The sequence below is a fragment of the Bacillus rossius genome, chromosome 16, assembly GCF_032445375.1.
Source record: "Bacillus rossius redtenbacheri isolate Brsri chromosome 16, Brsri_v3, whole genome shotgun sequence".
Taxonomy (NCBI): domain Eukaryota; kingdom Metazoa; phylum Arthropoda; class Insecta; order Phasmatodea; family Bacillidae; genus Bacillus; species Bacillus rossius.
Window position 1 is genome coordinate 42,457,206 of NC_086343.1, and position 22,994 is coordinate 42,480,199.

The 22,994-nt window shown below is 36.7% G+C and overlaps 1 protein-coding gene across 1 annotated transcript in view; it reads right to left on the reverse strand.

The window, feature by feature from the left end:
* LOC134540111 (HEAT repeat-containing protein 3) overlaps positions 1 to 22,994 on the reverse strand; it is an 82,999-nt gene that overhangs the window by 7,458 nt on the left and 52,547 nt on the right. Inside the window, exons 7-12 of the mRNA XM_063382606.1 lie at positions 21,004 to 21,131; positions 18,150 to 18,271; positions 16,249 to 16,385; positions 10,946 to 11,061; positions 3,887 to 4,012; positions 165 to 338 (exon numbers count right to left, since the gene is read on the reverse strand). Coding sequence (XP_063238676.1) covers positions 165 to 338; positions 3,887 to 4,012; positions 10,946 to 11,061; positions 16,249 to 16,385; positions 18,150 to 18,271; positions 21,004 to 21,131 — 803 coding nt within the window. The remainder of the gene's footprint in view (positions 1 to 164; positions 339 to 3,886; positions 4,013 to 10,945; positions 11,062 to 16,248; positions 16,386 to 18,149; positions 18,272 to 21,003; positions 21,132 to 22,994) is intronic.

A 22,994-nucleotide genomic window follows, 5' to 3' on the forward strand; every position in this document is an offset into this window, starting at 1 on the left:
CTTCTCAGGCGACAAGCAAACAACTGCTGTCCCCCCCCCCCCCCCCCCCTGTGTTCCGGGAAACCCGACCGCCACCACCCCTACCTGCCCATACCCGTGCCAGGGATCTCCCCATCAGTCACAGACAGTAGATACATGTGAAGTGAAAGGTGAGGAGCAGCTACCTTGTGCCGGACGGCGGGCAGCAGGGCTCTGAGGCGCTGCACCAGGTCTATGTCGGCGGCCGCCCGGTCCGTCTCGTCCTCCGCGAACACGTCCATGAGCGTGTCCAGGGCCTCCGCCCCCACCCACAGCTCCGCCTCGCCCGCCGCTGCCTCCAGCAGGAGTGTGCCCACCGCCTGCAAGCCGCACGGCTCTACCTCACAGCTCACATCGCTTTTCATTACTTTTGAACAAATATGACAGAACAAGTTTTTAATTTTTGCACTAACTGTTTTTGCTAAATAATACATACAGTATGTCCATACAAATCTGAAATTAAATTTGCCCAACATTCACTGTTCAAAATTTTAAATCTCTTAACTAATTTATAAAAATAATTTACATTGTTTGCAAAATCAAACTTCTAACCATATATCTGTATACATAAAACTGAATCACCTATAAACATTATCTTAACTTAAGGTGTTCAAAAATCTTGCAATGCATGTTAACAGATATTACACAGACGTCCATATTATTACAACAATTATAGATAATTAAAAAAAATAAGCATTTAACAAAATTGACTATGCATACAGAAACTTGCATTTACTATTTTAGAGCTTGTATGACTAAGCACAGAAACATAGTCTGAGTGATGGCAGATGTAACATTTTTCCCTCAAATTACTATCACTGGGAAATTTCCAATACTTTTCCTGGACTTAAAGTAAATTCCTAACTTTCTTTGAGCAAGTCCAACATCCTTGACTTTTCCCTGCCTTTCAAGACACTGTACTCTCTGTTTGCAATAAAATTGTCTGTTGTCTAAGAAAGATTCATTCAGAACAATAACAACAAATCAAGAATATTTTTTGTATTTGAAAACTGTACAAACATATGTCAGTTAAAAATTGTTTTGACAAGAGATGCACAAACAAACAAAATAAATAAATTTTTCCACTTTCTAACAAACTTTGCCCTAAAATATAAACATTCATGAATATTTCAACTTTAAATGATTACATTTTTGTGATTAGGATGAAGTTTTGTTTTAATGCTGCCTAATTTTATGATTTATTTTATTTTGATGTTATATGGCCATTTGGGGTATTAATTTGTATTTCACTGCTATTAGGTGTATTGACACGTTTTCCAGTTATATTTTATTTTTATTACAATTAACTAAATAATTGTGCCATTATTAATTGTTAATGAGATTAATAAAATAATATAAATTAAAATTCACAATTTCAGAATCCCGACAAGAATAATGAGTCATACAGAAAATAAGTTATAACAAGATTTGTTAATTTAAAAGGGAAACATGAATGAGGTATACATAAAAACTAGTGGAGATGAGTCAAGAAGGAAAAGATCAATGCACTCGCCAGCCTGGGCTCAAACAGCTAACGACGCTACCATAGAGAGACAGACAGACAGACAGACCGACACGCACGCACGCACGCACGCACGCACACACTCTACGCCAGGAAGTTTCAGTTAGCATGCTTGCGGTACACACTTTGCACCGACTGTGTAGGCTGCAATCTGTTCATTTCCATTCTCAACAAAGCTCAGTCACATCATAAAGAATGACTTATGACGTTATTAGATCATACTACACTTGCTAAATGTGTGTTAAAATAATATTAACAACCTGAGAAATTTGAAATAATAATTTCAATATATGTATTATCAAGCTGGTAATCCTTTAGCACCAATTTTTAATTAACCTTTTTGATATACCTTTTGTGATTATATATTATGCCGAGACAGAATTTGAACATGCCATAAATGACCGGATGCTATCTGTTGAAAATGTGAGCAACTTATTGGTTATTGCACAAACCAAGTATCAATTGTTCAACCATAGACAAAAACTTTGCCTGGAAACAATCTAATATCAAGTCCTTGGAATAATTTACAGCATAGATTTATGCTAATACAGTAGAACCCTGATTTTACCTTACCGCTTTTTTACTTTTCTCCATTATTAGCACAATTTGATTTTGGTCCTGTTTTAACCTCATCTGACACAATGCGTCTACAATTTGATTCCCACTGTTTATGCTGTGTGTTTATGCTATATGTACCTACATAGGTAAATTCATTATTCCCATTTTTGTCACATACATCACACATATGAAGATAACACTTTCATGTGAAATACCAAATCCAAAATGCTGTTGGAAAAACTAGCAATGTAGCTCCTGAATTTTTCGATGTGCTCTTCCATTAATTTCAGTATTCACAGGCTGCCAAAACTGGCCTAATAATGGCAGACTTTTAGAAAATTTAGCACGCGATGCTAAGCTGCAGTTTATATAAATTCAGACTGTCAATCAGTACTTTATATATAATGTATAACATAGTTTATATTTATGGTATTCATCTTTGTGAAGTCAGTCAAAAATTACATGATTGGTAACAAATTTAAATATCAATAAGCATAATATTTCACTTTTACTGTGAGTAATTAACTTAATTTTTATCTGTACGTATTTGATCGAGATGGAAAATCACAAAATTGTTGAAGGAAATAAGCTCAGTGTGGTGATAAAGTACTGCCTTTTTATTTATATTCTTAACCCGTAAATGTCTGATGTTAATATGAATTGCTAATTAAAGTAGGAAACTAGGTATGTACATATATTGTACATACTTACCTCATCACAACTCAGATTGGCTCGGCTAAGAGACGACCTGACTTTAACATTATTGAAACCCTTCCAAAAAATAATAAATAAAAATAATGTTCATCAAGAAACGTTTGTTGATGTTTTTAAATTAGAGGTTAAAACTGAATTTAGTTTGGCAGTTTTTACTGAAGAAAAAAGAGTTTGTGGAAATTTTATGTAGATTTATTTTTGTCAGATCTGCACAAAAACAAAACACTGCCCACCATTATACGTACTATACTTACAAGACCACACAGTTTTCATAACTACACAAACGGAATTTTCCTGCTAGAACCCGTGAATATTAATTTTGATGCCAAAAAGTTCTTAATACTCACTTCCACATTTTACATCTCGTAAACAAGTCCCGAAGTCGCTTGGCACGGACGGTACAAGCCAAGGACAAGTGTCCTTGACATGGCGGCCAAATATCACTTCAGCTCCCTCGTGGGCCGAGAGCAGACAACTGTGGTCGAAGAAAATTAAAAATAAATGTCCGGCACAGTCCGGACCACAGCTGTAAAACTGAGCCACGCCAAACACGACTTATTCAGGCGACATTGAGCAGAGAACGGCAAGATGATGCCACAGCCTACACGCAGGGGGGCGAGGCAGGTGCACCATCTTCCCGACCAATCACAACACAGTTCTCAAAAAGCAACCACTCACAACACATTTCACTACAGAAAATCTTCCAGAAGCCCATGCAAGCTATACTGTCTCTCTCTTTCCAGTCAAATGATAAATGCTGTGGGAATTGCAAAAGTTCAACTTTCCTATCATATGAATACATACAGAGCACACCAGAAAGCCTCAATCATATCTGTTTAAATTCTCCATTTCTTGAAATAAATTCTCACCAGCAACCTCTTCTCTCACAAGAATATTCGGTGGCATTTAAAATATAGACCACAAGAAATTCTTTAAGAACTACATCATTAAACTAGATGTACATTCAGCAGTTTCTCTGCTGAGTGTAAATATCATACTATTTAGATCTTTCTACAGATTCCCACATCGCTTGAAGGATGTACCAATTCAGCCCAGAGGCGAAGCTGCCCTCACCTTAACGAGCTGGTGACTGGCTGGGGTCTGTGCAGACACCAGGATTGAGCCGAGGATACCCACGCTTCGGATGAGGTTAGCGCGCACGTTCGCGTCTTTGCAGTGCTGCTGGCGCTCAAACAGCATCTGACACAAGCATACACAGCGTCAGTCACGTCTCGTGTCTTCGCAGAGAGAAACAGAGAAACATGTGAACTGCAACCTCAGAAAGAAATCATTGATGCAGTCCTGGACTATAGTTCCTGACACTCTAACGTATTCACTGACTGGCTCTCACTGGAGCAGTAATGTGGGTTGTCTATAACCGAGTCTTAGCAACTTATCATCATGTCTTTTTGGGAATTTTGTGATTTGGATGGTACCACCCAAAACAAATTTATTATGTATGTATTCAAAGATCTCTAGCAATATGTATCGTATTTGAATACTAGACTAGTCACATAAATACTGGTAAATGTCTCAATATTTTACTCAGGCTAACTATAATATTTTGCGATAAACATTCGCGAAAAACATCCACATTTTTGCCAAAAAAACTCATCAGTGAAAAGTTATATATTTTCAACATTAATTATAGTTCTTACTTAGTAGCTGATCCATTTGTTTGTAGTCCTGGCATTAGTAATAAAGATCTTGAATGTCATTATTTACTTATTGACTCAAAACATAAAACTAAAATATTATCATAAAACTACTAGGTAGTTCAGGAAAACAGATGAGAATTTCTTATAATAACACAAAGTTACTAAACCGGACTTCAAGTTAGCTAGTCAATCATATAACTGAATTAAGGTATTCAAAATTAGGTAAATACATTGGTAAATATCAGCTAATTTAAAAAGTCAGCAAAAATTACAATTGGCAGTCACATACCTACAATTAAAAAATTACAAATGTTGAAATGTATTACACATTTGTACCTTAACTACCATCCTCAACTTACAAATACCATCGTTCGAAGAATCAGGATGTACGGTATCTTCTCTCTAAGCAAACTGGATTCTTGAAGTTCCACTAGAATAGTTCCGGTGTAGCAATTGCATTCACACAAACCTTATATCTTAATAAAGAGTTTTATAAGATACCAATGACTTCTTCTTAACATGGTTTGTAGCATCTTGAACAACCAGTACACTCATTACACACAACATTTACAAGATCGTTTGTAATACAGTTCATTGAACTGTATAATCTTCTAATGATTAATAAATTGTTCTTGAGTTATTAGGTATTGCTGCTTATTGCCAGAATTAAAATATTATAAATAATACAGAGACTTAAATTTGTTGTGCTTCAAGTCTTTTAACATTCCTTTTTAGTTTGAGTAATTTTACTAAAATCCATAAACAAAATTTAGCAGCACTTTCTCATGTTATAACTATCAACATTGATTACATAGTATTACTCTTATAACTAAAAATAACGAATAATTTTGACAAAGTTATAAATACAAAATGAAAATTAAATAATTAAATCAATTAAATAAATTCTGCACCCTACAAGAAAAGATATTCTGTATCAATAATTAACATATGAAAACTACCCACCACAAAATTTATATTTTGCCAAATTTAACCTCTAAAGGGTGAAAAAGGGTTCAGTATGTTTTAAAGGTTAATAATTATATCTCTGAATTCAATCAAGCTTAAAATATTATTTTAGGTACCAATAATAAACATATTAAAAATATGGACACAATTTTAGCATTTTGCGAAATTCAACCACTAAGGGGTGAAAAAGAGGTTAACATGATTTGAAGATAATATCTCGAAAGATAAGTACTATGGACCAATAATAAACAAACAAACTCTACCAACCACAATTTTACCATTTTGTGAAATTCAATACCTAAGGTTGGTAAAAGGGGTAGGCGTGTTATTAAAACAAAAAACTAACACTTCCAATTCAATTAGAAATAGAAGTATGATAAAAAAACTTGCATCCAAAGGTACATATTGCTTATTTTTTGAGTTTATTAAAATTTGTATTTTAATGGGGTGAAAATGGGGTACGTTTTCATTATTTTAAATAATTGTATATTCAAAACTAATCAAGTAAGGCGTAAATTAAATGGAAAAAATAATAAACCAAATACTATTATTTTACTTATTTTCAAGATTATTCCCCTAAAGGGTATAAAGGGGTTAAGTTTGGTAAAAAAAAAAAAATGCATATTTCAGAATCTCCTAGTCTAAGGGTGAATAAATAAGAATGAACAAAAATCATATAGAGTTACGAATAGTATTTTTCAGTTTTCAGAATTTTGTCTTATAACGCTATGAAAAGGGAGTAAGGTTTGTTTTTTCTTAAACAATCCTTATATCCACAGCATATAGCTGGATGTAAGAAAATTAGCATGAATAACGTAAATAATTAATTTCATTGAGTATTTTTATATTTTTTTGATATTCGACTCCAAAGGCAGTTTTTATAGTAATAAATAATATTTCCAAGCTAATTAAGATGAAAGTAAAAAACTGAGCCAAAATAACATATAAAATTATGATTTAATATCATGTTTTAAACTTTAGAATTTTTTTATATTCGACTGCAAAAGAGGTGAAAAGTCAGTTGATTTTTATGTGATATGATTAAAAAACATGTAAAATCTACCAACTCTTTTTCACAACCTGCTTGAATGCGCTTGAACATTACGTTTTATGATGTGCGCAACTTCTTAAATATAACAAATAATAAGAATGCATCCTCTTTAAGCAAGAATTATGCTTAATAATGTAATCACTAGAGACATGCATATTTCGCGATTGCGATAAAACGAATTTTTACGCGAATTTGAGTACATTTTTAAGAATAACGCGAATTTCTCACATTTTGGATAATAACGCGAAATCCTTGAATTTTCGGCGAACAGTCAGAACATTTTCCTCATTCGAACACGGCAATTCAATTTGTAAATACAGTAACAAACGTGAAACAACAAAAAACCAAAGATAACTACCCACACAGTGTATTTTATAACATGAAAAGTTGCTTTTATTTCTAAACATGTAACAATTTAAGCCTAGGCGTGTAAAAGTCCGAGTAATTACAGCAGGAGACAATCTAAAATGTACTAGGGAAAAACGTAAACTCACGAATATAGAAACGTAACGGAAATGTCGGAAATATTATCGTAACATTGTAAGTGCTGATACTGTATTTATGTCACAACTTAGCCGAAATACTGGTACGAGACATGAACTTCACAAGATAAAATGAGTGGAATCTTGGTAACTGTTTTATACGTATTATATAATTTCGGAAGTATTATACTGTTGACGCATATTTTTTAAACTAACCATTTATTTGTGGGGATCGTAAATTATTAATTATTGGTATCAAGACATCAAGATGAACGTAAACTTGAACATGTCACGGCAGCGAGTAAGCGGGTGCGTATACCAATAAACTGGTATTAGAACTGGACAAAACTGGTACACGGGAGGTGGAGCTTATATTTTTTTCCGCTAGGCTCGCTTCTATTGGCTGGCTGCTGATGGAAGGTCACGAGTCTGGGCGGAGCATTGAATGAGTTATACTGCGCATGCGCAGCTCAGAGAACAGACGCCGCACTGGGCCGCACTGTAACAACAGATGATCGAGTACAATGACCTTTCTCCGCGCAAGGCGCGCAATTGACGGTAAATTTTCATCAATTTGCGCCCCTTTTTTATTTATTTTTACTGTGTAATGTAGCCCGTTCTGAACGCGGCAGGATGCGACTGTATTTTAATTAACTTTAACGTATTTCTTACTTTTCCCTTTATTTACACTTTCCCGCTTTTTACACTTTTTTACTTTGTCCCCATGAAAAGTGCAAATAAGGGGTTTTGCTGTATTTTGATATTCGGCTCGCCTGGACAGTCGATTATCACGGTGTTTACAGCAGGTTGTTTCTCGAAGCGTTGTTCTCTTATATAGTCTTTAGCGTTGTTTGTCCATTGCGTCCATTTTTATTAACCAAATACCAAATTTAAAATGCAAACACGGTGACGATTCGTAACATTCTGTTGTGCGCAAGTTAAAGTTTAACGGGTCGAATTTTGTTACAGATAGTTTTCAACGTCTGTGAAATAAATTAAAGGTGTACAATTTAAAGGTCGGCTAAAACATTAGGCCTATTAAAATGCCTAAAGTGCCGGTAACTGCAAAACAGCGAGCCTCTGAATTTTCTCAACACGGACTTTATGCTAGTGATTCAACCACACTTTTTTGTCGTCACTGTAATGTCACCGTCTCTTGGGATAGGAAAGACTCATGTGAAAAACATGTAGGCAGTGAAAAACACAAGAAGCGTCTCTCTTCATTGCAAGGCTCATCTAGTGCGTCTGAACGCCAGTCGTCAATATCTTCAGCGTTTCAGACAGCAAAAAATAATGTCCAAAAAGACAAAAAGTTGGAATTTATAAAGGAAACAGCAGAGACCTTTATAAAGGCAAATATACCCCTTGAAAAGCTTGATGATCCTAATATCAGGGCATGGCTGAACAAATACATCGAAGGTGCTGGAGACATGCCACTTGCGAGAACAGTCCGTGAGAAATATGTAGGGGACATAGCCAAATGCAGAATTGAAGATGCCAAAACTGCATTAAAGGACAAAAAAATTGACATACTGTGCGACGAAACAACAGATAAAATGGGTAGGTGTGTATTTGTTGTTTTATTTAGAATTCTGAATCTTCAACAGGATAAACCAGAAATATTTGTTGCAGGAGTTCACTTTCTTGAAGCTGCTAATGCCACAAACTGTGTGAGGGCAATTTTAGATTCACTCAAAATGTACAATGTACAGTATGGTGATGTGCTCTCAGTAGTAACCGATGCTGCTCGTTATATGACCAAGGCTGTTAGTACTCTCGAAGTAATCCTTGGAGACCAGTTAACGCATGTCCAGTGCTGGGCACATAAGTTAAATCTAGTTGGCAATGTCTGGGTGAAAGAGTTGCCTGAGTTGAACAATGCTATGAGCAAAATAAAAAATGTGTTCAACAACACCAGGAAAAGAAGGCACCTGTATGCTAGCTTTCTTGAAGAAAAGCATGGAGAGAAACGTCCATTGTTCCCACTTCCTGTTGTTACTAGATGGAATTCCTGGTTCAACAGCGTTTTTTATGTAGCAGACTACATACATGACATTGTTGATTTCTGCAAAACAGATGAACTAAAGGCAACACAAAATTCAGGGGTTGAGTTTCTGTGTTCACTCACAGAAAATGACATTTCTCTCATTCTTTGTCAAGCTGTCTTTGTGAAAGAGCATGCCAAGAGCCTTGTAGAGCTAATACAGAAACTTGAAGGTTCTTTGTATCCAACTGCCCATTCACTATATGGGGACTTGCAAGGTATAAAAAAAAAATTTGAAAACATCACTCGTGGCATTTATTTTGAGGCAACCAGTAGAGCTTTGTCTAACATGCCCCCCGCTAAAGCTGCTGAAGCTAAAGTGTCCATCACAAGAACAGCAACACAAGCCCTTTCCAAACTGAACTCTCTCATGACAACTGACCCAAGTAGAAAGAGATTTGAAGCAATTCAAATTTTTAGTCAGGAAAGTTTGTTGCTTGCTAAATTAAACCCAGAAATGGTGCAGAAACTGAAAACTGTCCATAGTCTCTACTCCATAAGCACTGAAGAATTAACAGCTGGTTTTGGTCAGCTTCAGGACATTGTTACAAAACAAATGGAAACAGACAATTCAGTGGACGTAGTGAAGTCATTGAATGTAGTAAAGCTGTCACAGCCATTGTTTGCTTCCAGCTGCCTTGAAGCCATCTGGATGCCTTCTGCAAACGTTGACTGTGAACGATTTTTGTCCTCATATAACACAGTCTTAACAGACCGCAGGACAAATTTAAGTGAGGCTAATTTGTGTATCATGGCTACTTTTGCTTTCGAGAGCTAAAGTTTGAGGATTTTGTTCCATGTGTTTATGTCACTATTTTAGAGACTTCATATTTATTCTTGCTGGTTTAGGTACTAAAATATTTTCAATTACTGTATGTAAAAAGTGATGTGTAAATTCGATTGTAAATTACTGCTGCTAGTGCAACTGTACAATGCAAGAATGTGTCCAAAATTTCAAGGTATGCTTAGCTTAATTTTTTAAATTTATAGTGCTAAAACTATTTAAAAAATAACACCGCTTTTGATGTATGATAACACCACTTTTAAGGGTAAATAACAACGAATTTTGCTATAAAATAAACCCCAAAACTGCATGTCTCTAGTAATCACATATCTATGTAGTGATACTTTAATGTAACCATACTTCTTATAGTATTGGAGATATTATAGAGCCCAAGTTTGAGCTTAGATTACCATTATTTAGCACATACAAACCATTTGACAGATTATAGTAATTTTCTTATATAAAGGGTTTGGTGTCTTCACCTGATTGGTTATATTTGCTTGTGATAATACATGTACCTGAATAAATTAAATTGGCAGGAATTATGAAATTAAAAGAAAACAATGTTAAAGGATTGAGTCTTCTTATTTGTCTGTGAGAAGGTCATGTGTTTACAAACACAGTAGAGCATCTAAGCCTTTATATAATGTCCGAATTGAGTAATAATTGCATTTATGCCCAGCATACTGTTTCAAATGTGTGGCTAGCTGTCAACAAGTCTGCTCTAAATTTACACTGCCAGATAAAGGAAAATACAAAAACACTCCATATAAAGAACCCCTAAAATTCACCAAAATTCCACCAAAAAAAACATCTGTGATCCAGCAAATATCCCGGAATTCAAGTTTCAGAACACAGTTTTTACGCAATTGGAAAACGATGCATACCAAGTAGTTTTATAGGGGTTTATAGTAAAATTCAAGAAAATTTAAGAGCCCTTAAGCAAAAAAAATCAAATTCAGGACTTTTTGAGGAAATGAAAGAGTTGTTCAAACCCTGATGAAATTCAAAACTGATGACAATGAACTTCATGCTTGTAAGTTGTAAGACACAAGACAAGAAGGAGACGAGGTAACCGACTGAATGCTGAAGGCAGACGTGTGGAGTGAGATCAGCAAACACGAAGACGTAGTGTGCAGTAGGGTTACCGTGAGGTCGGACTCTGCCAGCTGGGAGAAGTAGGAGGCGGCCCCCAGCTCACCCAGCCTCTGTAGCACGGCCCGCAGCGCGGCAGACGCTGCTTCCAGCACGGAGTCGTCCACGTCTGCACAGCACAGCACAGCACAGCGGTGAGTCAATGCTGAGGCCTTCACCACAAGTAACCAGGTTAGTCACGTTTGAAAAAAAAACTACCCTTTACTCTGCTCTTTAAAATATGATCAATTGCATCCGGAAAGTCATCTGGGATAACTCAACCTTTCACTTGATCAACTCTAGGCTAACTTTGCATCATCTGATAAATGTGAAAAGGTGTGAAAATAAGGACTTCAATGCAACAAATATTTGAAGTAGCAAAGAGCAGTATTATAAAATGGAGCTGGAATTGTATTCTCACTGTAAAGCTTAATGCATCTATTACATAAAGAAATAAAAAAATATCATAAAAAATTTTACATAATCCATCATTATCTAGCAAATAAGTTAACAAAATAAATAAAAATATTTACCTTACAGCTTCATTTAACAATGGACTTTAATGAAAGTGTTTAATAAAGATTTAGGCCGGTATTCCACTACATAATAATAAGGGTTTAGGTGTTGAATGTGCTACACCTGTTGCCAAACCATATTTCTATCGCACGATTGGACACGGCCAGTACCTTATGTTTAGGCAACTGATTTTGGTGTCTTATCCGTTGCTGTCTGTCGCCCAAATTACATGCATGTGCAGAGCTCACTTTTTCCTTCATTTTGTCCAAATGGCTGAACCGTATCTGGCACCATTAACTCGTATATAGAAATTTTTTGTGATAACCAGAGGATATACCAATCGTGTTAGTGTTCCAAATGAAACTTATGATAGCGAAACTATTCTGGAATAGATTTTGTTCTCTTTAATGGTCATAAAAACAAATAACTGCAACTTTAAAAGAACATGAGAAAATAAAAATTACAACCATTTATTTTGCATGACAGTGCTGCTATCTATAGGATATTTGGCTTAGCAAATGTATGGATGGTTGCCAAACGTTCGCTAGAATGCACTGAAATGAGTCACTGCATGTACTTAGTCCAGTGTCTCAACTGTAATCTACGAAAAATACCGTCTGAAAAACATAAAACTTTACCAACTTTTGTACCCTTTGTAAAATTTCATCACGGTAAACGACACGCTAGAAAGGAAGGTCTTCAATTAGCAAATTTTGTGACCATTGTTCAAGTGTTATCACTCTATTTATTGGTGCGAAAACACGTTAAAAATACGTGAAAAGTAATTTAAATACAACTTTGAAACGTACTGCAGAGTTTATAAAACCACACATCTTTATTTATGTTATTCTCTTATTGGCAATGCACTCAATATAGCCAACATAATACCTCTGCTGCAACTTGCCCTACTTCAATACGTTTCATATTTTAGCTTTTGTAAAACTTACGTAACGTGTTTGTATATAACAGCAGTTGGCGACCATGAAACGACACGGAAAGAAAATGACTGTTATATCCTTTACTTACTCTATGGTCATATCAAGCAGCAACTTTATTCGTCCCAATGTTTACTTGCGGCTACACCACTTATTAAATTAAATATCGTAATTATTTTTGTTTATGTTTTCAATTTATGTACACTTAGTGAACTTCGAAAATTCATCAAGCGAAAACATTTTGCGAATATCTGAAACGATTAAATATGCACTAATGACTGGGATTTGTGTACACATGAAAGAATTGTACCGTCGGGATGCATTGCAGTATCAGAAAGAAGAAATAGGCTTGAAATTGTTTCAGTGGAAAATATGCTTGGAATTACTAGGTAATATGGTGACGTGAAGAAAGATAAATTACGCCCGCGGAAAATATGCTTGGAATTACAGTTAAGGTTATGTGAGAAGTATTATTGGCGAGAGTAAACATCGGTTATCAAAATATCGCAAGTATTTACCGATGTCCGATATTGAAAAATGTGCCGATATTACCGATCTCCGATATCGGATATCGAATATCGGGCCATCACTATGTAGAATCAAAAAACTGACAGTACTTAAAATTTTAAGGTCCTCCAATTTTATAATTAGTTCGTATTAAAAAGAGTCGTGTCACATCACTACATATTAGCTAATTTAAATTTTTGTGGAGAAACACAAGCTGCTCTACATTTTCGGGCAGTAGACTCTCTCTTCTACACGTCACAATGTTGCCAGCTGTTGAGAAAAGTCTCTCACTGCACACTTGTGTGACAGGTATAGACAAGTACTTTCTTGCTACCACAGCTATGTTTCGGAAACAAGTGCGCCCCTTCTCTGACCAGAAACTGAAAGGATTTTCATTCTTTGGGATTAAGGGTGCTGCCAGATATTCGTTTACTTCTCCTTGGATAGTTTCTTCGTAGCTTGCAAGCTTAGACTGAGCTGCTGTTGAAGGTTTCACGTAGGCCCACAGAGATGACTTCTTAATAGGCATTTCACTTGTAGCCTCACTTGTCTCAGTTATAGTTTCAGCTACTGTGTTCAGCTTACACCGCTTACATACCTCCCTGCACAAATTTTCAACCCATATTTTTTTTAAATTTTCATCCTCAATTAGTGAGTCTTTGAACCGTGGATCTACCATCATAGAAAACACATTTACTTCACAATCTTGTTACACCATGTAACGTGATCGCAAGCTAAGTAAGTTCTTGGCAAGAGTTTTTTTTTTGACGTGCGGGACAGGATAATTGCCTGAGCTGTCACTACGCGAGGAATTTGGGAAGGGGGAAGGGTATGAAGAGATGGGGGGGGGGGGGGGGGAGGGTTTTGTTGCCGCCTACATCCGGTCGTTTACTGTGTTTAATACTATTGAAAAACATTGATGTAGCATGTTAGGCTTTTGGAGTCTTTGCTGTGAGTAGGCGGCCAGATGTTTTCCACATGGTCTGTACAATTTTCTTTCTCTTCGCCGTCACGTTTGGAACGAAGTTACAGTGCCGACAAACCATGTTTCACCCTCTAATCTGAAAACTGTCACCTATAACGTCCCGGTTGTGTGGATTTTACAGACACGTATTTATCTTTATCAGTATGCTGACAGTTCAAATCTATTTTAAACGACCTGACGACATTCTTCTATATAAAATACGTTAGTTATCGCTCCGAATTACTGTGTTCAAATGGGCTTAACGTGGCCAGATGTAGTGGAGTAACTCCACATACATAACTCTAAAACATTACGAAAATCTCGCTGAACTTTTGCCCCCGCCCAACGAAAGAAACCTCCGTGATCCCGAAATGTTTCCAGGTTTCAGTGATCCCGCTCAGCCTTTTTCGTAAATGACTGAATATTCGTTTTTTCGAAGTGTTAGTTTTCGAAATCGAATCGAATACGAATAATAAACTATTCGTTTTGATATTCGAAAATTCGAATATTCGCACAGTCCTAATGATAACGTCATAAGAAAAATTGATGAAAAATTGCATACTTTTTAATTTTCCAATATTATTTACAGATTTTGCAAATTTAATTTAAATAATTTGTTCAAATATAATCACAAACAATTAGTTAAAAAGCCCGCCTTAACCTGGGTGATATTATAGAAGATTTTCTCGCACGATGGTTGGCCTGTTCTTGCACGCTCGGCTCAGGCGGAACGTGACAATTTTTCGTGTGTGCAGCCGGCGTTCAACGATTTATAAGATGTTATCACATAAAAAAAATACATTTGAAGGTTGAAGAAAGAGATTATTAGAATAAAGTAATTAAAAACTACCTATTACAATTTCTTAGTTGCTATCAGACGAATGTTTTGAAGAATCATTGTTATCATCATCACTTGTATTCTTCGAAGAGGTATGAAGACTTTGAGTTTATTCTGCAATTGAATGCAGATCTAATAGTTAAATTTCCTGTGGGGTACAGATTTTAGATTTTTTTGGAGGAAGTTTTCGCAAACTGGAGTTCAATGGATCTGACATCACTAAAAGCCTGAAAAAAACATCTTCCGTGTTTTTGATTCGGTCACATTTTCGTGCAAAATCTGCTCAGAATCTTTTGATGTACATGTTAAGCTTGTTCAGGCATTTATCTGATAGGAAGAATCAAAGAATCTACAATTTCTGATCTTGAATAAGAATCCTATGCACTGTTGTAGGCATAAAATACCTTGGATAGAGTTCGACAAATTTATGTGCAGTATTTTCAATGTATTTTTGAAACTTTTTCACTATTCTATGCATATCTGAACTAGAGAAAGTTTTGGATGTGTCACGAACTAAAATGTGACACGCTCAACGTTTAGGAACCAACTGAATTCCTGAGCCAGGTAGACCATTACCCTTCCTTAACTAGATGTATCACTTCTACTATTCCAACAGTCAAATAAATATACCTAGGCAAAAATTAATTTTTTTTTATTTTTTTTATTTATTTTTTTAACTTTTGGCCAGATGTTTAGTATTTGGGAGCACTGTGCTCTGCCAGGCAGGCAGCTGGCAGACATAGCACAACAGCACCATTCGGGGTGCTTTTCACGCACTGCCCAGATATTTTAATTAAACAAGATTTAATTACTCGTGGTATATTAAAGAAGTGAAGTAGGGCTGCAGAAGTGGTAGCAAACACCTACAGTTCATCAGTAGTACACATTCTATAAATCATGGTAGTTAATTTTTAATTTATGATTTTAAGTAAATATATATTGTACTCACGTAATTTTATACAGGTCTACTTTTAGGTAAAATGATTATCCTTGACTCAAAGTAAAAAGAAGGGGGGAAAAAAAAGCCCCCCCCCCCCCCCACCCGACAGCAAAGTTTTGACTGCATTTTACACCCGAAATCTACTATTGTATTTTCATCGGTGAAAGGTTTGGCTGCTAAGCTGTCTGTGGTAGCATGTTAAATTTCCAATTCTCGGAGCTAGTTGATTTGCTGAGAACCGGTGGAACCAACACTTTATTAAGTCTAAGCCATCAAAACAAAAGCACAAAAAAAAATTTAAAAACTCACTTTTGTTGCAAATTTTGTAATTAACATAAAAATGCTTTTAAGATAATGCAACGTCCATTTTTTAGGTTTCCACCTATTAGTTATCCATGAAATATTTAGGTGAGAAAATTAAAAAATAAAGGAAATGATCTAAAACTTAGGTAAATCTGAAGCACTTAGTTTGGTAACTCTGCGCTGTAAATAGTTTTTGGAAGCATTGCATGGGCAACGGCTAGTCAGGAAACACAGTGTCCAGTGAATGGTCGGGAACAACAGACAGCAGGAGACTACAAGAGCAGCTCAATACGGCACTGAAGGGAGCAGCCTGCCTCGGTGCGTGATGATCAGGCTGGCGATGCTGGTCCACATGTGGTAGAGCTTGTCGCAGCCTCCCAAGTCATCCACGTCCAGGCAGGACACCAGGTTGTTGAGGCAGAGGAAGGCCCGTGAGCGCAGCGTTGCCAACCTGCAACACTCGCACGCTGTCACTTGCCGATACACAGCTCACACTCTGTGCTTGGTCCTCCCGGCAGCTTTCCACATGTACATTTACTTGTACAGCACGTCCTCGATTAATGGACACTCGTTAAAATGACTTCATATTCTGTTGCCTATGATTTGGTTAACGTACACAATTATATTTCAGAGTGGCAACTATTACGAACGGGGGCAGGGTTGGTACTAGTTGAATAGCCTGTACATGCACTCGTATCCAAGCATTGCACTGCTTACACACGTGGATAATTCTTGCTTGCATGCATAATGGCTAACATGCTGACGTGCCGCCTGGCACGTCACAAGCTGGTCATAAGTTTTCATATCTCATGTTAGGCATTTTTGGAATCTGGGTCATTAACACTGTTCCTTATAGGGAAACCTTATTTAAATAAAGGACTTTTACTTAACGGACAGTTTCCGGGAACATAACCTGTCTGTTAATCTAGGACTTACTGTATTTGAAAAAAAAAAAAATCATAAATAAATAAAAATCCTTGTATTTTTAAATATAATAAAAGAAACGTGTAAATCAAAAGTAATTCCATGCATTGTTTATTGCTAGAAACATAAAAAAAAGTAAAAATATATAGAGTTATATTTCTTTAGCACAATATTAGCTATGTGCCTAATTGTTCAAATCTGTAGACACAAAACAAAAACCAAAAAGGTTAATGTATTTTAGTGTTACCAATCATGCAATTGAGTAACCCATGTTTATTAAATGTCAAACCAGGCAGGTATTATATTTTCCTATTGTGCTTTGACCTATTTATAAAAAAATATACCTTCCCCCTCTCTTGTACATTCCCACAATGCTACATCTCCTGCTTGTCATACCTGTCAGGGTCCGTGGCTGCGACAGACAGTGACACACAGTGACACGCTGAGTGAGATGTTTCCACGAGAGCATTAATTTGATATGTGCAATAACTGTGAAGTCACTGGTCAAAAGGTTAAGAGTAATAATACATAATTGTCTTTAAGATCACCAAATCAGACAAAATATTGGTAATGCACTATCAAGCTTGGTGATTGGAATATCCTGGCTATAACATCTGCCAGAAACATCTAACGAACGAACGAACGAACAAACAAACGAACGAACGTGTACAGGATGAGTCTGAATTAAACCGACATACTTCGGCTGCAGGTCATCACGAAAGAAAAGTTGAAAACATTTACAACATATTTAATGCAAATAACAGAGAAAGTATTTAAGATAATATACTGAGCATCTGAATATGAATTATTGAATAAAGTTCTGCAACCACTTCAATTTTTGTAGCTGTGGCAAAATTATTTCACTAAAATAGCTAACAGGGGGCAGTAACACTCAACAAAAATATGTGAAAAATAAAGAGGTTACACACGATTATTTCAATGAAATAGGTTTGTTATAGCAATAAAATTCATTGTGCTTGTAAAACTTCAATTAAATATAATAAAGATGCTCAAGGTTTTATCTTAAATACTTTCTCTATTATACATACTAATAACAAAACTGTTTGAGGTAAACAATCTGTAAATTGAATGAGATGATGAAAAAAATGTTTGAAAATGGCTATTTATATTATTTAGAACTAAAAAATATTTTGTTCTGGTACAAGCAATAAGCAGTAGTAACTGGGAAAAATAACACCACTGCCAGCTAAACAGCTATAAATAACACTATCTTGTGTAAAGAAATAAAGCCACACGTGCATGTCTCCAGCCGCAGGGATGAGCTACTCACTTCCGGAGCACTTGCTGGCCCTCCTCTGTCTCTCCCAGCATCTGCAGTACGTTCTCTGCCGCCTGGACCGTCTTCTCCCACACCTTCCGCACCAGCTGGTGGGCGGTGACTCCTTCGTGCACCTGCAGCAGTGCTCACATCACAGTGTGCCACAACCCTCTCTGCCTCTCTGCCTGCCTGCGATCGTGCACAACGCATTCACACCAGTGCTAGCACCTTGTCATTTGGGTGAGTAGATCCATTTACCATGTTTTATCGCATAACCGTCGCACATTTTATTCTAATACAAGTTTGAAAAGTAGGGGTGCAATTTTTATGAGAAAAATTTTTTTTTGTCATGTAAAGTTATTCATAAAAAAAAAACCCATTCACAGAAAAAACGTTTATTTAAAAAGTGGAGTACACAAGAGCACGCCAAACAATTTAAATTGATAAGTCATTCAACAAAAAACTTTCTTCGACTTTAAATAGAAAAAACAAATCTGTGACTCGAATGCGAGCCTGAACTAATGCATAACTATCGTCGTAGTACACACTTACCACGAAAGAGTGCGGGCCATCAACTGTAGTTAACTCGGCACTTGACAGAGAGCGCGCGTTGCATGCGATCGGCGAGATATTGATATTGATATTTTCCTAAGTGTGCGCGCTCTATACGGGAAGCAACATAACCAAACATGAATGATGCCAACTAGCGCTGGCTACATTTTTATAAGCGGTACACTGCGGCGACATAGACGAACAGATAAAGGTTATAACGTTTAAAAAGTCTTTAAAAGAACATCTACACATCAGACAACTGTGTATTTCCGTTAATTAAATAAGTAAGTGGTAATATCCAAATAAATATTAGATCTCTGCTTTAAAATACGTCGGTTTATATAGAAAAAAAATATCCACACAAAGCCCTTGGAATCTAATAGCGGGATCAAATACATCATTTAACGTTTACGTGAGAGGTTTTTTTAACTAAAATAAAGGTGCTACGATTATGCGCGTGCGACAATTATGGGATAAAAGAGGTTGTACGTAGAGGCACGATTATATGGTAATGCGCGATAAAACGAAATAACACCGAAAACCGCTTGAAAACACAAAATAAAACAAATTTGTGCGAAATCCGCGATATGTCACGTAATTTTGTTTATCCTGATTATTTACGTTTTTTTTTTTCCATTCTGTAAGGACAATTCATTATCTTCAGCACAATCAAATATTTCTGACAGTAACTAGCAACCATATATATTATATGCGACGGTGATTCATTATAGATTTTAAAATGAAGTCTCGGAATTAACGTAATATTTTCTTTAAACGGTAATCTTGTGTACCATAATAATTTAAGATGTTGATAACTATGATACAATGGCCGCCGTTCACTTTCTGTAAATACAAAAATAACAAACCTCAAAAATATGTTTTTCTAAGATTACGTTTTTAATCATTAAAATATTACAAACTAAAGCGCATTGCTTTTACTGTTTATTTAAAATAAAGTACGTAGGGTACGAAAATGAAATTAACCCTGCTTAACGTAACGATTGTAAATAATAAATAGTACATGTTTATGTCGGTATTAATTTTCACGTGCGTATGATGGTATTCGGTATGCGTTTGTATTCGCATCTATTCTCCATTGTTTTGATCTTTCCAGCACGGCAAGTTTTTGCGTATTAAGACTTTAAGAGGTTAAATTCTTCCTATGTGATTAAAAAATTTTGATAATGCCTAAAACGAAAGTTTCTGCCAGTGACCGATCGAAAGAATTTTCCAGCGAAGGATTTTATTTCGGTGATAAAATTTTAATGTGCAAATTCTGTAACTGCAGGCTAGACTACGAGAGACGCGATACGCTTGTGAAACATGTCGCGAGTGAGAAACATAAGCGTTTGAGGCAAAACTCATGTGTTAAACGACATCCTTGTCTAAGAGTCTTTAATGCCATTAATTTGCTGTTCAACCCAAGAAATGTGAGTAGGGTTAGCGTAGAAGATGCAAACCTACAGAAGTCTCTGCATAACTTGCCTTCTGTTTCCCATCTTCCCATTGATACATTCATACATGGCTATGTTGCTTTCAAAAAAATAATTGAGGATGAACTTTCATTGCCAGAAACAAGCCAAATTGATGTTGCAAAGGTACTTTGCTCCCTTAAAGGGGACTACAGTGAATTTGCTCAAGCCAGTTTAAGGGCAATCTGGTTCCCAACATCAAATGTTGATGCAGAACGTTCATTTTCCAGGTACTCACTGGTAGATAGTGACAGAAGACAACGTCTCACTCCAGAAAATGCGGACAATTTAACTATGATAGCATTTCAATAAAACCATCTTAATAGTAACTTTGGAAGTGCTTAATTGTGTAATTTTGTAGTGTATGTGATTGTAATTAAGTCGTGAAATTTTTAGTAGTTATTTAAAAGTTTGAATTTATGAATTTGCAAATGAACTTAATTGTAATTAGATCATGAGGTTTTAGTGTTTATTAATATTTGTTTTAATAAATTTGCATGTCGTACAGAAAAGCAAGTTTTGCCATGGGTATTTTGAGCAAAAAAATAAAACCATATAACACCAAAATCTTTATTTCTTTACACCGAAATTTGTCTTAAAATAACACCACAAAATCTTGACTCTAGTTATACGGGATATCATATTGAGCAGGAACACCCGCATCAAGTTTAAGTGCATTTCAATTTGATGGTATGGATAAAATGTGATGTAGGTTAGTAAATACATTCAGTTAACACAAAAATGTTTAACCAAAGCAGCACCCATGTGTCCGAGACATCGAGACCATGTGATACGGTCGAGCTGACTCCTGGCTCGGGGGGAAGGAGCCGTAGTCGCCGTACCTCTGGCAAGAGGCTGATGGGCAGCTTCTCCAGCGGGACGGCATCGCCTTCATAGTCGCACGCTGCGTCACTCAGCATCTCGTCGCTGGTGTCAGACGAGTCCTGGTCCATGACGTCATCCTCTCCGTCTGGAACCAAGTCACAGCATGCTCTTATTGTACCCATCTTCATGCTCATCATAACTGTTCAACTATGATGGCAACATGCTGTACCAAGTTATGATCTTTTCACATCCCGGACCACCTCGGCTAGCTCACAAAATTCTGCCTGGAGTGGACATACACTTTTCAATTGCAAATGCAGAAAGAAATCGGGAGTTGAAAATGACTCGAGTTTCAGAGATTACAGTCTCCAATTGGTTTCGGAAATAATGTCTGTCAACTTCCGTAGTTCGCACTCCTCGATGGAGCTAGGTTCAACAATGGTTCTCCCCTTACCCTGAGCCTGTCTACACACTCACATCCTCGCGCCACTCAGTCGCACTCTTTTGATCCCGTCACTCCGCATCGCGCCACCCACTTTGCCGAGGGAACTCGCTCAGAGCTCCTGCAGAGACCGACGTCGCTGGTTAAGTACTTGAGGCACTCTTCTCGAACCAACGAGTGCAGCGTGAAGAGTCGCATCATCCCGGGCCGACCCGATGCCAGAAACATTGAGAAAGGTGGTGGTTATTCGCGCCAATCCGCACGACTTTAGTAATCCCAGAATTCCCAGGCTGCTGAAGGTGATAATAGCCCGAGGAGGGATAATGCATGGGGAGCAGTGGGGGGAAGGGGGGTAGCGAAGACCCTTGTAATCCGACCACGTGCACGTGGCATGCCTTATGTCAGTAGACAGCACAAAACAGTGTGTGATGCCAGTAGCCGTGCAGGGCTGCCAGCCTGCTCCGAACCTGGCGTGTGTCGCGGCCCGGTCTTTCTTCCCCCGTTCTTGGTCTTTCTTCACCTCTTCTTGGTCTTTCTTCATTTCCTTCTTTGCACTTCTCTATCTCTTCTTGACTCATGTACATTTATTCTCGGCTTTTCTTCAACTCTTCTTGGCATTTCCCCTCTCTCTTTGGTTTATCTTCATTTCCTCTTGTTCAATATTCCTCACTTTGTAACTCATCTTCACTACTTCTGTGCCTTTCTTCAGCTCTTCATTCATCTCATGTCCTGGCTGTTCTCGTCTCCTTGGCTACTTTCCTCTTCGCTGTTCTCTTGGCTGTTAACTATATTCTCGTAAACTAAATTCTACCCTTAACTTTTATTGACGTGACGTCTAATAAATCGATGAAACACTGGCTGCACGCACGACAAAGTGTCCCATTATGCACATTGTCCCATTTCGCTGTGTCCGTTACGCTCATTTTATATTGCTCTTTGCTAACCTGAACCTCCTAGCATTGCGACAGAGTCCGTGGCATAATTCTGTTTTCATGTATTTCAATGTAATATTTTCATTGCTCTTTGCTAACCCGTTCCTCCTAGCATTGCTGCAGAGTCCATGGCTCAAATATATTATTTTTGACTGCATTTTGGTGTTGGGTAAGCTGTTTTCCTTCACATTATCCTTGAAACACTCCCATTCGTTTCCTACTTTTCTATCATTGTCCTATCCTTAACAGAATAACACAGATTGGAAGAAGTTAAATAGCAAACATGAATAAAAGTTATTGTTAAAATAATCTCTTCATTAAAGAAATAAACATATTTGAATTAATGAATGCAAATAAAAGTAAATTTATCAATTAAATTGTAGATTTCATTTCACTCCTTCTTGGATCCATACAAAAATAGTGATAATTCAATAAAAATGATTTAATTTTATCCATAAAAGTATGCAATCATTTCATCAATGTTTTGTTATGACGTTGTCACGTTAAACTATCGTCCGTAAACCGACTTTACAGACACCAATTTTTTCTAATAATGTAACTGAATCCTAAATATATTAATTAGGGCTATCCCACTTCTGAAACCAAAATGTTACGATTTACCGCGGGTTCGTAA